General features: G+C 30.9%; 1 protein-coding gene across 2 annotated transcripts in view; it reads right to left on the bottom strand.

The window, feature by feature from the left end:
• The window catches only part of LOC145325149 (UDP-glucosyltransferase 2-like), a 93,216-nt gene extending 85,299 nt beyond the window's left edge, over window positions 1-7,917 (bottom strand). Inside the window, exon 1 of one of the 2 annotated variants that reach the window (XM_080168006.1) lies at window positions 7,841-7,917. In XM_080168006.1, coding sequence (XP_080024132.1) covers window positions 7,841-7,893 — 53 coding nt within the window. In that variant the 5' untranslated portion in view covers window positions 7,894-7,917. Of the gene's footprint in view, window positions 1-1,546; window positions 1,685-7,840 lie in introns of those variants that run through there. The other variant, XM_080168007.1, reaches the window with a different exon arrangement.
• Between the last annotated feature and the right edge of the window lie 10,002 nt (window positions 7,918-17,919).

Below are 17,919 nucleotides of genomic sequence, written 5' to 3'. Positions count from 1 at the left end.
TATAGGAATGTGAACAGGGATGGGGATACATAAACTTGGATGGTGAATACCACACTACTATCAAAAATAAAAACAAAAACAAAATCAAACATTATTTTTTCAGTTTTATATAAATTACATATATATTTTGTTGCAAAAGTTATTAGCTTGTCTAAATACAACTTATTGCTTTATAACCACAAAATTATTTTTAACAAGGACATTATATCCATGATCGTCATAGCAATAACAATCTGATATACATATATCCATGGAAGCAACACACTTTCACTATTGTTATAAATAATTATAATGTGATTTAAAGTAGAAAATTTTAACAATAAGATATTAACAATGACTTTGATCAGTCAGACTTACGAACATACACTTGTTATATAAAAGATGTGCCTATAATTATAAATATTTCAAGTGCAATGCAATTTTTATATATAATCCATAATTGTTCAATCTTATCAAAAATGTGATTTTTTAAAATCAAGGACAAAATTTTCAAAGTGAAAAATACTTACATAGAGAGTTATTGATCTCATTTTAATAACTTGTTATTGCTGCGCTATTTAAATTCATAATTGTCCTTGTTTAATTTTGAGTACTTCTGAAAAATATTGGCAAATTTCAAAAGAACTTTTTAAACTTCCTTGAAAAAGTAATTATGGTGGAAAAAATTACAGATCTGTAATAATCCAAACTTCAAATACATTTCTTGGAACTTTGCTAAATTGTACTGATCACAAAGAGTTGAATTTTAAAAATATACAAGGATGCCATAATATAAAAAAGCAAAGAATATTAAAGAACTTCTGAACTAACTTACATATATAAAAATCTATGATCAATGTTTTAAAAAATTATTTAAAATCTTAGTAATAAATATGGGGTATAGTCCCTTTCGTGGCAACACACCTTAAGGGGCGATTCTTCGTATTTTTTACAGTAGCTCTCTCCTATTTCTAGCCCCTGCGGCGGGCTCTAACCCTGCGTGGTCAGTTGCCTAACCCTGTGGGGCAATCAACTAACCCAATATAACCTAACCTAGCCTAAAATAACCTATAAAAAGCCATTATAAAGATATGACGAATCGCCCCCCAAGAGGCGTTGCAACGAAACAGACTATTCCCTAAATATGTAATGATTCACATAAAAATATTGCCAGTTCATTTGTAAATCAAATTATAAGCACATAAAAAATATGAAGTGTAATTTTGTTTATGACAACATCAATTTTTTTTAATATTATTTTCGATAATAGATTCAATGTGACGAACTTCTAAAAATATTACAAGGATGATAACATTCAACAAAGCGAAGACGGTCTGACAAACGAACATTAAAAATTATAGAGCAAATAGCAAATGAAAATGATAACTATGTCATATATTAATAGTTGTCAAAATATTATCATGATTTAAAAGGTACGTTTTATTGAATTGTACCTAACTGTTCAAGTAATCATCCTACTAAGGCAAAAAAAGGATTGAAGAATTTTGATATTCATCTGGACGCCTGAAAGTAGAAAAGCCTTGAATGTAAAAATCATATCACTCACCTATTCATAATTATCACAAATAGACAAACACACAACAAAAATATCACACAAGCTGTCACTAATTAATATTATAGCAGGTTATAATGCACTCAACGATATATAAACAACAACTAAATTTATTTAATTTTGTAACATTATGTTACTCTGATGAATCTCTGAGAGAGAGACGTGACCAAAAAGAGATGCTGCTAAAAAAGGGAGGCACAGCATCATAGAACAAGTCCAGTGGGTATGGGGGAGAAAAGAGGCGGAAAAATTGTATCATAAAACTACTACTGTTGTTAAAAAAGGGGGGGGGGAGGGATGGATGGAGAATAAGAGTTATAAATGGTTTGTCTCTGTTGTTAGCATTGGACATTTAGAGTACTTATTTCACATGTTGAATTTTCTATAGTAAAGGGAGGGAAAAGCTAACAGGGGAAATACAGGAGAGAAAATTGGGAGTGGGAAAAAAAGCTGGTAGGAGATTTATCTAACTCTAAACTAATGTGATTGTGTTTTCATATATCTTTGCGATTTTTTTAAATATATCATTTTAAAACAATAATTTAAAAAAAATAATTGTACTTAAATTATTTATATTTCTTTAATGTTTTTAAAAAGTCATTCCATTGTTATGAACCATAACAATTTGACCATTATTTGGTTTTAAAAAAAGCTAAATGTAGAAAACGTGATCTTATTTTTATTGAAGATGAAATATAGAAAAAAAGACAGAAAGAAAAGGGGAAAAAGAATTTTAATAGAGAGAGAGAGGGACAAAAAAGATTAAGTAGGGGGAAAGATAAAATATTTTTTTCAAAGATTTGGTAAAGTTTTTCTATATAAAAATAAATAAACTAAAAGTTAAATAAAAGACATTTTGTTTGTAGATTAAGATTTCAATTACTGCTGAACCAATTTTGGGAAAGCTAGCATGATATTTTACTTTAAGTCTTATGAATGTTTTAGGCTATTTATCTAATTTTCCCAGACCCCTTTGAATACAGGCCTAGTCCTAGATGCTAAGTGCGCAGTCGCTAGTTTTACAAAATGAAACAATATCATACCATGAACATTTTGTCTGTCTTGTTTAAAGTTTATTCTTGGAATACATTTCCGTATTAGTAGGCCTAATGGGATGACAACTGAAAAAAAATCGGGAGAAAAAGCTATTTTATGAGAATGATTGTCATAAAAAAGGCCAGAATCAACAAATTATTAACAAGGGTATTGACCAAAATATACTAAAAATACTATATTTCTATACTTTTTATAATTTTGAAAAAGAAGTTTGGGAATGTTACTAAAAGGTTAAGAAACTCATACATGCTACTAATAGGCTAAGCAATATCCTCCTTCAATTGATAAGATTCCAATTAATTTTAAGCTATGCTTCATGATTGTTGTCATCTTTGATTAAAATAAAATTTAAGATGTTTTTATAGCCGACAAATTACTTTCTATAGCAACAGAAAAACAACTTAAAAGTACACCACAAAATTTTAAATATTTGGAGGATTTTTTAGCTAAAATTCGAAGAACAATATTGGAAGGATGTTGTTGGATTGGGGTTTTGTTATTTTAAAGATCAAGAGATACACAAATGACTTTAAAATTTTTCTTTGTTTGTTAAAATAATTATTTGTTATTGATTTATAGATGCTTTTTTTAATCTAAGATTTAACAAGAATATTCATGTGCATTTAAAACACAGCAATAAAATCTGATTTTAGACAATTTAGGTAATAAGGTGCTTTGATAATATATCAAATACAAATAAGTATATTAGATGATTTTGTTGCGGATTCTACCAATGTAATAAGCAAATAAAAATGACATTTTAGACATAAAACATAGAAGATTTTTAAGTTTCCTAGAGTTTTATTTATCTCTTTATTTGTTGATGAATTGCCTTTGTTTTATATTCTCTATTCTAATGATTCAAATGATAAGTATTGGTATAGATAAGTTATATTTGCCCTCATCATAGGCTTCAGCACTTTTATATCAAGTTACATCTAGATTTCAAGGATTTTTATCATTTCAATGGCTTTTTTATTGATCACATCCATGACAAATTTTTATATATTTTTTTATAGAAATTTAGTGCACGTCATGATAGATTGAAATCAGGTGTGAATGAAAAAGAATATAAGAAGAAAAATAATTGAGAAAATCTCTCTCAAACTTTGTTTTTGTAAAATTTAAATGAAAGTAAATTTTATAATCTTCAGGCTCAATTCATAAAAGTTAGGCATGACGTTACATAAATATAATAAAAAGTAAATTGATGTATATCAGTCAGTTTGTTTAAAACCAAATAACGTAGAAACCTTTTGTCTTCAGGTTTTTGCTGTTCAAAGAATCTCTCTCTAGCTCCCATCATGGTTGTAAGCTAAAGGGATGGAGAACTTATCTCCAACCCCAAAAAAATTAATGATACTAATCACAAAAATAAATGTATCAAGCATAGATATTGTATAGCCCAGACAACTACCTGGGGTTTTTCGTCTGCTAGCAAATTGATTTCTGCAATTTGTAGCAACTTAGCTTTGTTAATATTTACGATGCTATTGGCTGATATTCAAAGACCCCATTGAAAGTCTGCACAAGGTCCACGGGGTGGGAATATACAGTTGTTATTCAAACCCTTCCCCCTCTAGTGTTTTACTTTAATATCACAAAGAAAAAAAACATTACTGAACTATTTTAATTTCAATCAATGATTTTAAAAAAAATGGAATCCTAAGAAATTGAATTTAAAACAATTACTGTTTCCTGTATCCATAAATTAAGCTCAACTAAATGGCTGTTTCTTCAAATGTTGCCTGTTAATTGAATCAACAAATAGTATAATTTTAGTATAATTAAAGAAAAATGCCAGCTATAACCATAAAAAATCTAAGAAATATTTATAGTTTGATAACGTTTTTAAAAATGTGCTATTTATTTACATTGAAAAACATCGCAGGAATGCAAAAATATAATCCTTTCTAAAACCTATAAAAAGTCCAAAATTAGACAAGAAATCAAATGTTTTTGTCTGATACTTAAAAAGTATCAAGTCATCTAATTCTCTTTAGTTGGGTTGATAGGAAAATCTCTTTTCATGTTTTTCTTAAAAATCCTTTTAACTAATGTATGATGAATGTTTTAATAAGGACAAAATACCCTACACCCCACTTGACAAGGGTCTACACCCCCTTAAACAGCCAAGGGAATTGTAATGTAATAATGTCACACACAAAAATTAGCACGCTTCGCGCGTCCATTTACCTGTCTGAAGACGCTTTTAGGACTTTTGAGAATACTAGTTAGGTGTATCCACCCCCCTTAAAAAAATTACACCCCTATCCAATTGTTGTCTGAGTAATACCCCAATATTTTTAGTTTGAATGGGGTGTCAAAAATCGTAAGTGGATTCAAAATTTTCGGATGCGCTTTGTGCACTCCCCTGGAAAACCGTGTGCATGCCACCGCTTTGCAAACAAGATAAAAAAAGTTTACTTCAGAAGAAAAGTTTTCAGCTGCCCAATCATTTTTATATCTTTTTCCCCCTCCTCCTATATCTTTTCATCTTTTTAAGTTTTTACTTCTCTGTAATTTCTTCTCAATTGTCATGGTTATTTCAAGCTTATTTATTTAATAATTTTTTTCTTTTTTTTTATAAAAAGTGTTAAATTTCTCTTTTGTACAGAACAGTTCATTTAAAAATCATTCATTTAAAAAACTACTTCAAATTACTTCAATTTAATTTTTTTTGGCAATCTCAAATATTTAATTGTTACACTAAAATTTTCTTACTCGCTTTCTCATTATTTCGATCTAATATTTGCTTTTTGTCTGTTTGTCCATTGTAGTAAAATCGATGATCATGGTATTAAATTACTGACAAGCTTTTCAACTCAATATTTACAGGCTTTTCTAAAGGTTTACAATAATTGTAATGCTCTTAGAGAGATGTAAGGTAGCAATAAGGATTAATTGAAATTAATTGCTGCCATAATTTTTCACGTATTCTGGTTTTGAAGAAAAACTAGAATGCTATTTTTAAAAGTAGTGCAGCAATACTTTATTTGATACTTTTTAATATGGCAGCTATTCTAAACCTTATGATTTGTAATTTTATAATTGATTACCACAAATGACGCCTTTACATTTAAATATATGAGGATACAAAATCTAAAACTAGGTATATTTTCTCCAACATTTCTGCCAGTAAAAATGTTAGGGAAAACCAGTTAATTGTTATAGTTATCACAAAAGAAAATAATACAAAAAAATATCTTGAATTAGATTCATTTCAATCAGACAGTTCTGAAATTTGGGCTATGTATTCTATAATTTTCATATCTGCGGTAGCTGTCTACAATACCATACGGTAAATATTTTAGAGAATAGCTTTTTTGTTTAAATGTCAACTATTATTAATTAGATTGCACAATTGGTTTCTGAAAAACATAGCTAAAAGTAAGATAATAATGAAAAAAACAATCATACTTTTTTTAGTGGTTTCCAAATATATATTTTCAGGGCCTAACAGATACTTGTTAGATGCAGCCGTTCTACTTTGAAAATGCCGCTGAAACAGCCGCTGTCAGCAAGACCAAAGGATAGGAATTCTGCAGCTGCAGCCACTCTTAGCGGTTGCCAGTACATCAATAAATTCGAATTAAATATTTACAAAAATTGACACTATTATAAAAAAATTATGTGGTGGATAAATTAATAATTTTTGCCCATTGAATTCAAAATAACTATGTTTTACATGTACGGAGTGAAACTGCTTAAACATTGTATTGGATACTTTGAGAATGTATTATTAACCAACCTCTAGTGACGGAAGTAAATTTGACGAGACATATATTTTTAGAGTAGCTGCGCTTTTAAAATGTATCAACATAAGTTAATTTATGACATTTAAAAGACTTGAATTATTTCAAATAATCTAGAAAAACTGTTACATTTAAAATTAACAAGTGATAAAACCTGAGACAACTGAAATGATAATTTTATAAGAGTTAAACTTTATATATATTTGAAGAGGCCCAAGGTTTGAAAAGGTTACTTCAATTCATGGTGTAATTCCCCAGTCCCCTTTTTAAAACTGTTTTCTTTTTATGGTCAGACTAATGTACTTTATAAGTTAGCTCACACCTATCTTTAAGAAAACTAAAAGAACGATTTTTTTAACAGCTATTTCTCTTAACTAGCGGATTCGCCCCAAGAGGTAATCTTAAAAAAGAATTAAGTACTTCTGGTGCTGCAACCACTTATTTTAAATCAACTGCCTAAAAAATGGGGGGGGGGATTTTTTTGTTTTTTGGGGGGGTTCTAGTTGTACCACCCCCCATGAAAATAGCCTAAAACCACCACAGGATCAGTAGGTATATTAAGTGAAGAGTAGAATCCAATCGATTCAGTGGTTACCGAGATTTTAAGGGACGGACAGACAGACAGACGGACGGGCGGATAGACATTAAACTACATTGTATTATAGATAGCCCCGTAAGAGTTTACTTCACATCTGCTTTATCCTATCATATACGGTAGTAAGGTTTTTTTGGCTTAATATTTTGACAACCGATTGAGTTCTCCATTTTATGGAAACTTCTAATTAGTCCCTGGATGGTTAAAGGCTATTTAATTCTTATATCTAAGTTTGGTTTTAGGCTATTTTCCTGCTTTCCTTTCTCCTTCGATTACATAGCTCCTTTATATTAGAATGAATGAAATTATAATTCACAACGACGGTTAGATTTTAATTAAGACAGCCATAGTCTATGTGTTATTGCGGGGAAGGACAGGACAATGGCTTTTAAAATTAATTCTCATCCTTTATATCTTCAAAATTTCAGGCTACCAAAGTATAATATCATGTTTCATGCTTTAAAGACAAGTTTAAATTGAAATGGTCCTTTATCCACGAATTTAATTTAATGACTGCCATATCAATTATTATGCAAGGATATAAGAAGTAAAACAGGTTTTATTCTGTTTAGACAAAAAAAAATCGTAAATATATTTGTATCAAGCATAAACCAAAGAGGCTAGGGGTGAAGACACTTGTAAGAAATAACGAAAAAATATTGATTTAAAAAAATGCCTCTTTATAAACACAAATCTCTTTTTTATGAATCAATATTTCCAAACTACAAAATACCATTTAATTTTTAATATCTATAAGCAATCATATTCTCATACTCAGTAAGCCATTCATGTATGTGATAATATGCGCATAGATTTAGTGGATTTTTTAGATACAAATATACAGTTTTATTCACTATTTAAAGACTAAAAAAATAAAATAACCTTTTGTAGATAATACTAACACTTTTCTCAGCATTTTCACTATTTAACTTCATGTTTTTAACATATTTTTAACACTTATTAAAAAACCACTTTATTATCATACAAAATAATGTACATATATATGTTCACTAAATCACTATATTGGATGTTGATGTGGTTGGTTAAATGTACGATGTCCAGCTACTAAACTAAAGCTCACTAATGGGTGGGGGCTTACAGCTTTTTTGGAGAGTCGATGGCGAATCTTTTTTTTCGCAGGATGTTTTTAAATATTATTATTAATTTGACTTTTAGGAAATTTTAATTTCAAATCTAATAATGTTTGTATTTCTTAATGTCGATTGAGAAGAATAATTTTTTCATTATAAAAAAATATTAAAAATGTCTTGAAAAGTTGGGTAAAACACCCTAAACATGCCTTCTTGGGTTGAAATAAAAGGTCGACTCTAGAAGCGACCTAGCATGCGAGCAAGAGTGCCCCGTTACCCTCACAACCATCCCCCCTTCCCCCTCCTCTGACCTAGCATGCGAGCAGGATTCCCCCGTTACCCTCACAACCATACCCCCACCCCCCTCCTCTGACCCACCGCCACCGCCTGTGGCGGAGTAGTGGACAGTGCAGGGAAGGGCAACAGCACAACAACACCAAAACTGTTGGTGTTGGCACCCAATATTATATACAACACTTTGGAAAGGGGGAGGGGAAAAAACAACAAGGATAGATAGATAGTTAGTTGTGGTAAGGAGATATAAGGATAGATGGATAGTATCAATGAGAGATTAAGGAGTAAAAGAATGGAAGAACAGAAAAAATGAAATATTTATAAGAAAAGAGGAAGGAGACAATATGATCGATAGATAGAGATAAAGAAGAAAGAAAGAAAAAAGTAAACATTAAAAAGAAGGGCAAGAGAGAGAGATAGATAGAGAGAGAGAGAGAGAGAGAGAGAGAGAGAGAGAGAGAGAGATAAAGAGAGAGAGAGAGAGAGAGAGAGATAGAGAGAGAGAGAGAGAGAGAGAGAGAGAGAGAGAGAGAGAGAGAGAGAGAGAGAGAGAGAGAGAGAGAGGGAGAGATAGAGAGAGAGCTAAAGACTCAAAGAGTTGGACAACAGAGAGATAAAGAAAAAGAGATAGAGAAAAAGAGATACTGCTTATGTGTAAAAGAAAATTCTGTACAAATTGAACCCTAGACAACAAAAGAATGTAAATGAGAAAAGAATGTCAAAATTTGTCTAGCAAAATTAACAAAATTTAATTTTCGATAAATGCCCAACTTTTTGGGCTAAATAAGGCGTATCGGTAGTTAAAGTTGTAGATGAATTTAAGTTTCTTTTTCAGCCAAGAACCTCGGTATTTTTGACGGCTAGAGCTATAAATTCTACAGTAATTTCTATGATATTTTTTTGGCAGCTGACTTGGTGTGATGGGCTGAAATTCAATTAAGAAAAGGACTTCACCTGTACCCTATTTAAGTACAGTTGTTGATTATATCAACTTATCAAAGAAATTCAAATAAGAGGAAAAATGCAGCGAAAACAAATCAAATTAGATGCAACGCAGTTAATTTGTTACGAGGAAGAGGTCAAATGGGTTTAACTGTCTATATTGACTAGGCTTATAAGCATATTACACTTGTGTACATGCTAACCTTTATAACTAGTGTTTTATACTTATAACCATGTGCACGCAATTTTGAATCATACAAGTTGGTTAAATGCTAATTTTCTGCTTGGCATGGATCAGTAATTTTTTTGTGATTCAAAGAGAAAGAGGGTTTTAAAAAATACTATAAAACTATGCAGTAGTTATTTTCTTTGCTATAATAGATTTATAGTACTTAACAAAGCAATAATTTAGATCTGAAGCTACAGACAGATATCCTGTTACTTTTATATAAATATATACAACTTAGAACAAAGTCTGTCTGTCCGTCGATTTGTCTAAATGAAACTGTTACTGAAGACCTTGATAACGGCTTTAAAAATAGCCCAGCTGTTGAAAGCTGTTTAAAAGATCATAATACTATAATCTTTGGCAGATGTTGTCAATAAAACACTCCTAATTATAGCAAAATAAATCAAATGCAAGCATAATAAACCCTTCTGAATGGACAAATGAACTTACAAACATACTATAATAAATTAAATAATAGCTTCGCTATTATAAAAAGCAAGAAGGTCAGTCCTTGATTGAGTAAATCCTTAGTAATGGCGATGCCTCTCCCTGAATCTTTCATTCAAATAAAGTATAAACCTTTTTATGCCATCGCAAACATAAGTTTTGACCGTTCCTTAAATGTAGGGGTGTAGGGATTGGTGATTTGGCAATTTCTTTTTGTAAACCATTAGTAGTAGAATAATTTTAAAAAATAAAAATTAAGGATAACAAAAAATATAGTAAAATTGGATTTAGTTTTTACCTAATTTCTGACGTTATTTCTGTATACTTTATCTTACTGATTGCTCTTTCTCACTTCTTTACTTCAATACCTTGCCAATGCATTTATTTTAAATAAAATATTATTTTGTAAAGTTTATTTTTTTCATCTAAGTAAACCTAAAATAATAATAAGTATTAAATGCCATATCATATGATATATGTATGACATGTGCTAATATAAATGTAAAATTAGTGTTTTTTCTTAAAGTGCTCAAGAAGCAAAGCCCCCCCCCCCCCCAATATTTTTTTTATATTGAAAACAAGAGGGTGGGTCAGTTTCCTATGTCTAATCCTTCGGGAGGCTCTAACCCTGCGGACCTACCAAGTACTTTATATCTTCTAATTTAACCCGAGCTTAAGTAATAAACAATCAAACAAAAATCAACTCATTTCATTTTCTGTGCTCGACACTTTTAGGAAAACAGCCGTATAATTCATTCTTTATACTTTTTAGAAATAATGCAATAAAATGCAGGGAGATAGGGATAGACAATGAATTAATCTTTGCTTAATTGATCATGATTTTATCATAATTAACTAGTTAACAACGGTTGTACCAGTAATTTAATTAGCATTTTAATATCCACCCTCATAAAAATGTTATGCAGGTATTTATGGGATACATTTTTGTCCATTATAAAAGGAAACTCATAGATGTATTTTTATATGTGGTGCATTATTTGCCAAATGTACCACTTTTCTGCACTACCTCTCCGATTTTGTTAATACTCTATATTTTGGTCCGTTGGGTCATTCAAGGATGCTGGATGGCCAAAAAAAAGTTTCAGAGTCCCTGGATGTCTAGATATCTAGCTATCTATGAAGGTAGGTAACAAAAATGTAAAAAACACCCATTTTTTCACAATTTTAAAAATTAATTTTTTCATCAATCTTACATCCAATCTATACATTTTATACACCAAAATGATCGTTTATTCATGTTAAAAGCGCACATAATGCTATTTTGGCCAAAACTCTAATTTTACAGGGTGTCCAACAAAAAGTGTATTTTGGATATCTAGCGTAATACCCAAAATACCTGTCCGAAAAAAATCATTTTTTTTGGCTTAAATCCTGTGTTTTATCTGTGTGCATATGTGGTATATAACGGTTCGGACCACCCGGGACTATAAGGTTGTCAAATTTCACTTTGGGACACCCTGTAAATGTGATTTTTGCGTCTGTAGAGCTAAAACTTGGTCCAAATTGGCTATTTTTTTCAAATTACTCTAATATGAGTCTTAGTATGTTTGGCCATAGTGTTTTCTGACCAGATCAATATTTTCATATTTTTTGGACACCCTGTATTTTCAAAAAAAGAGAAAAAATTTTTTTGTTTTTTTTTAAATTTTTTTTCTATTTTTAAGTTACTTAAAACTGTCATATAGATACAGATTTTGACTAATAACAATAATATTTGCCTATTTTACAATTTTTTACACTTTTGGGACACCCTGTGCATGTTTTTGAAAAATGATGGTTTTTGCCCATTTTTGGGGGGAAGGAGTCGTTTTAGGGCCATAGACTATTTCTTCATTTTTGTAGAACTTTTCAAGACACATCATTTGTTATTTATGCAAAAACCGCAAAAACCGAACCGTTTTGCCGTTATTCACCGCCAAAGGCAGAATTTTTTACGTTTTTTGCCGTTCCCGAGGTTGTAATGGGCATTTGTGGTAAGAAGACGTTGATTTATCAAGATAACTGTGAAATACTTTTATTTAGGCATTTTAATTTACTAAATTTCATGTGAAGTAAATTTTTTTGTATATCCAACCGATTTTTGTCAAAAGGAATTTCAAATGCACATGATTTATGTTTCTTTAATCACTTATGTTATAGCAATTATTTATGTTATATTCACTTAATTTTCTTGTTTTAACAATTGAAATCCATCTTGACGAAAAACGGTTAGCTGCACAAAAAATTTTACTTAATATGAAATTTTGTAAATTAAATTACCTAAATAAAAGTATTTAAAAGGGATTTTGATAAATCAACGTTTTCTTACCACAAATGCCCATTACAACCTCCGGAACGGCAAAAACGTAAAAAAATTCCGCCTTTAGCGGTGAATAACGGCAAAACGGTTCGGTTTTTGCGGTTTTTGCATAAATAACAAATGATGTGTCTTGAAAAGTTCTACAAAAATGAAGAAATAGTCTATGGCCCTAAAACGACTCCTTCCCCCCAAAAATGGGCAAAAACCATCATTTTTCAAAAACATGCACAGGGTGTCCCAAAAGTGTAAAAAATTGTAAAATAGGCAAATATTATTGTTATTAGTCAAAATCTGTATCTATATGACAGTTTTAAGTAACTTAAAAATAGAAAAAAAATTTAAAAAAAAACAAAAAAATTTTTTCTCTTTTTTTGAAAATACAGGGTGTCCAAAAAATATGAAAATATTGATCTGGTCAGAAAACACTATGGCCAAACATACTAAGACTCATATTAGAGTAATTTGAAAAAAATAGCCAATTTGGACCAAGTTTTAGCTCTACAGACGCAAAAATCACATTTACAGGGTGTCCCAAAGTGAAATTTGACAACCTTATAGTCCCGGGTGGTCCGAACCGTTATATACCACATATGCACACAGATAAAACACAGGATTTAAGCCAAAAAAAATGATTTTTTTCGGACAGGTATTTTGGGTATTACGCTAGATATCCAAAATACACTTTTTGTTGGACACCCTGTAAAATTAGAGTTTTGGCCAAAATAGCATTATGTGCGCTTTTAACATGAATAAACGATCATTTTGGTGTATAAAATGTATAGATTGGATGTAAGATTGATGAAAAAATTAATTTTTAAAATTGTGAAAAAATGGGTGTTTTTTACATTTTTGTTACCTACCTTCATAGATAGCTAGATATCTAGACATCCAGGGACTCTGAAACTTTTTTTTGGCCATCCAGCATCCTTGAATGACCCAACGGACCAAAATATAGAGTATTAACAAAATTGGAGAGGTAGTGCAGAAAAGTGGTACATTTGGCAAATAATGCACCATTGTATATAATTCTTAATCATACTTTTTCATAGTTTGAGTTGCCTTATTACTCCATAACTGTAGAAAAGAAAAGTAAATGACTAGAGGATTCTTGTATAAAAGGAAAATTCTAAAAATGGACATTTTTTTGATATGCATTGATTTTATTAATATATTGCGTCTTTTTCTCTATTCTTACTGCACTATTCTTTGCTGTTATTTTGTTTGTCATATGTTAGTTATTATAAACAAGACAAAATATTGTTGCGTTTTATTAATTTTATATTACCTTAATATTTTGAAAACAGATATTTTTTGTAATTTTTTGCCAAAACAGAATATCTTATTTTCACACTGTTTTCGGGATTGACCCTTTATAAGGTTAAGTATACGTGACGTATTTGTAAAATAGACGTACACACACTCATACTGTGCATAATTTAATGCCAACGGGTTCAAAAAGCTTATTCTCATTTTTAATCACACCACAAAAGTTGACTTTAGAAGACACACAACGAGTTGTGACACTGCGTCATAGAAAAACCATGGCGGCCATCTTTGCATGCAAAACGTAGAGGGAAAATTTTGGCGCCAAATTTAGTGGCTACAGCTGAGTAGTACAACATGCTTATTTTGTCAAACTTGTGTGTGTGCCAACAAAATTTCATGACAAGTGCGAACAAATTAGCAAAGGTTTACACTACAGTGGGTCACTATAAAAAAGCTGTTGACATAAAAAAGAGAAAACTACAGAGGATTAAGGGTCTATCTCTTACCCAGCTTCCACCAGAAGAACGAAAGTGACATCGATAAGAGTAAAATTAGTCACTTTGAAAGCATACCACAATAAATAATAGTAAGTACAGGAATAAGCAGTAAGGTTTTCAACCTTGCGGGTCTTTCTTCTACTCTTTTTAACCTAAACTAGGTATCTACCAGTGATTGATACATTTGGGGATGGTAACGTAGATCAGGAACTTGTTGATAGGTTCTAAGGCATTAACAAACCAACTATTTCAGATAAAAATAAACTTTTGACTGCATGACCTTCGGCTGGAAGTCCCAGAAGGTGTATGAATATGAGATGTCACGTTTGTCCCGCATGTTACAAATAACTATTGGGTCTAAATTTAACGTCTTTAGTTGTTATTGGGTTGTCTGAGATTCAAACCCCTCGCTATCAAGTCTACCTTACTTGTTACCTAACTATCAAGGATGATAACATCCATAATTAGCAAATCACATAAAAATAATAAATTAAGAAACGGACAAAGTAATTCATAGAGCAAAAGTTCAGTTGCCATAAATATTAAAGAAAGAAATCAAATAAGAAATTAGGAATCTTTGCCTTTTGAAGCATTACCGCCAGACTGCAGGACCAAGTAAAGACTGTTGGAGCGAAGGACAGACAAAGTTAATTATGAAGTAGCTTCTAGTAATACAATATAAAATTTTGTCTAACATGTATCTAAATATTCAAATACTAGAGAAATACTTGGAGCTGCACCCCTAGCTATTGCGGAGTAAAATAGCTTAAAACCAATAAAAGACCTTACTTCAATAATAAGACCCATATGAAGCTTACCTTTATTGAAGATAATTGTTATCAAGATTTTACAGACAAACTTAACATCTTATTACTCTACATAATAACTAGCAGCTACGCTCCTAGAGGCCTCTAGTGGCACTTTAAATGTTTTTGATTGTTAAAGTCTCTACGTTACTTCTTTATGTTACGATACCTCTTTATGTTATGATGAAGTCTCCCATATATTCGATTTTTTTGTCATTTCTCTTGGGAGGGTGGTTGTACCCTCCCCCAAAATAGTTGTAAACCTTCCCAGAACCCATGAGAATCTATCCTGTTAAGGAGAACTCAATCGGTTCAGCGGTTAGCGAGATCCTTCGGTATAGACACACAAACACACAGACATCCTGTTACTTTAGTATAAGTATATTTTAAACACAACAAAAACAAACATCTTAATTTAAACCTTATGCCATTTGGAGCGTAAATGATCTCTATCCTAATTCATTTTAATTCTCTTCCGTTTTACACAACTCAAATTCGTACTTTTCCAATCATATGTATTAGATTATGTTTCTAGGGTGTTTAGCAGCGGAGCTACTATAGAAAAAGAGTATTTTTAACGTTTGTCTGTCTTACTATTCAACTAGAGTATTATACTCCATGAAGTTGCTCATATAATGTTGAACTCGAGTTTTATGTACAAAATCGTCCTTGTTTCATAGTTAGAAGTGGCTGCATTCCTAAGTTTGAAACTTTGTTTACGAAAGAATAGGAAAAATAGAAAAACAGCCTAAAACCATCCCATGACTTAAATCTAAAAATATATAGACTAAAATCAAACTGGGACTTATGTGAAGTTTACATAGAATGAAAAATTCAATCGGTTTAGTAGATATCGAAATTTTGAGCTACAAACAAAAACTTACTACATATATTTTTGTAAGGTAAAAAATTATATAAGAAAATTTATTACCTTTTTCTATATTATTAACGTTTCAAGAAACTAAAATAAATCATTATCAAAAAACATAAAAAGAGTATAGGATAATCTATTTTCTAAATTTGAAACATTGATAACCAGTTTCAAGCGTCTAGCCTATAGCAGCTTTTAATGCTTTAGGAAAAATATCATGAAACCCCATACAAAAAATTGTAGTGATTCCTTTCTTGCGAAATTTAATCCTTTTAGACATTACGGAAATAATATGGCTCAGATGTTGTGAAATGTAAAGGGTATTTAAAATGTGAGATGTTTGACTAACTGTATTATTGTTTTTTGGCCTTTTTTGTGCCGATATATTTCCCCATTCAAAATCATCGCCATATATTCATCTCTTTCTCTCTCTCTCTCTCTCTCTCTATCTCTCTCTCTCTCTCTCTCTCTCTCTCTCCCTCCCCCCCTCTCGCTCTCTCTCTTTCTCTCTGGTTCGATCTTTTTCTTTTTTTCTTCCTCACACCCGCAGCGAAGCTTACCATTGACCCTGAATTTTGAGTATGTGTGTGCGTGTGCGTGTGTGTGTGTGTGTGTGTGCGTGTGTTTGTAAGGGGCAGTACGTACAGATCAATATACTATATATTAAATTCATAATATGTAGCAAAAGTTACATATTAGCCAGTTTAAAGATTTAATCAAATCAAATTTAATTCTTTTATTGTTTATTTACATAAAAATTATATTTAATTAAGATAAATATTTTTTTTAAATCTAATTAAATGTGCAAAATGAATAAAAAGCAGTAGTTAAAAATAAACTATCAATAAAATGTGTCAAACAAAAAAAAACTTTGGTCTTGTGTCAGAATGAAAAAAAGCGTCTAAAAAATTGCTTCTTATGAAAAGAAAACTTTAAACATCAATATTTTTAATTATTTTAAAAAGTTTTCAAACTATACTGTAAATTTTAAAAATATTCCACCGTTTTTTAAAGACACCTTAAGATATTACTATGTGTGTAAAAAAGCAGAATTTAGCTGGAGGGCAGTGGTAACGTTGGGTTTAAAAATAACCACAAATAAACCATCATAAAATTAAATTACAAGAAAATAATAAGTTATGGGTCTCAAGTGGCTGTAAAATTGTATATTAGTCAAATATTCACAAGAAAAAATAACATTTTATAATAGCCAGGAAATAGGGGTAATTTTGACCCTAAATTATACTGGTTCTCTAGTTTGTTGGCTATAAACGTTAAAGACATTTATCTTGATTGCAATTGTTATTTGTTTTTATCGAGATATTATTACTTGGATGTTGCACCAGATTTTCATGTACTCTGATGAAGTGATGCTAGCAGCTAGCTGGCTAGAATTACGATTTCCCCGACCACTGCTTCACCTTCCCTGCTACTGGATGAACGAACTAATTACAGATTTGGGTAATATTTTATTATCAACTAGCGGCTACGCCCCTAGAGGCCTTTAGTGGAACTTTAAATGTTTTTTGTTTTTAAATAATACAATACCTTTTTATGTTGCTTTCAAGTCTCGACGATACTCTGCTATGTTGCGTTCAAGTCTCTTTAGGTAAAAAATTTGATTTTTTGTGATTTCTCTTGGGAGGGGGGTGGTACCCAATATAGTTAAAAACCTTTCCCGGACCTATGAAAAACTACACTGTTAAGGAGAACCCGACCGGTTCAGTGGTTAGCGAGATCCTTCGGTACACAGACAAACAAACAGACATCCTTAAGGATTTAATTATTGCCATAGTTGTCCTTTTATAATGAATATGTCACAAATTTTAGTCTTTTTATGAAATTTATGAGAATTTTATATAAAACAAGGATGACAACATCCATAAAAGCGAAGCACTGAAACGGTAGGACAAACGGACATTAACACTTGCACAGTGTCTGAACTGAATAATCAGAATATAAAAGTATAAGAGTCGAAGCAAAATTGTAAGTAAATTTGTTTAAAAACTGCTTGATACAGGATAATGTTCATGGATATACTTACATTTTTAGGACTTGATTATAGAATTGCTTCGCTTATAATATTGTTCTTTGTTGTCCCAGGAATCAATATACCAAAAATCAGATCAAACGGATATTTAGATCACATAAAAGTTTGTTGTTGAAAAAGTAGAAAAATCAACATGTTTAAAATGGAC

This window comes from Acartia tonsa, chromosome 7, assembly GCF_053477335.1.
Source record: "Acartia tonsa isolate MP-2025a chromosome 7, ASM5347733v1, whole genome shotgun sequence".
NCBI classification, from domain to species: domain Eukaryota; kingdom Metazoa; phylum Arthropoda; class Copepoda; order Calanoida; family Acartiidae; genus Acartia; species Acartia tonsa.
Note: the sequence above shows the minus strand (reverse complement) of the source record. Positions and strands in the feature narration are given on the sequence as shown.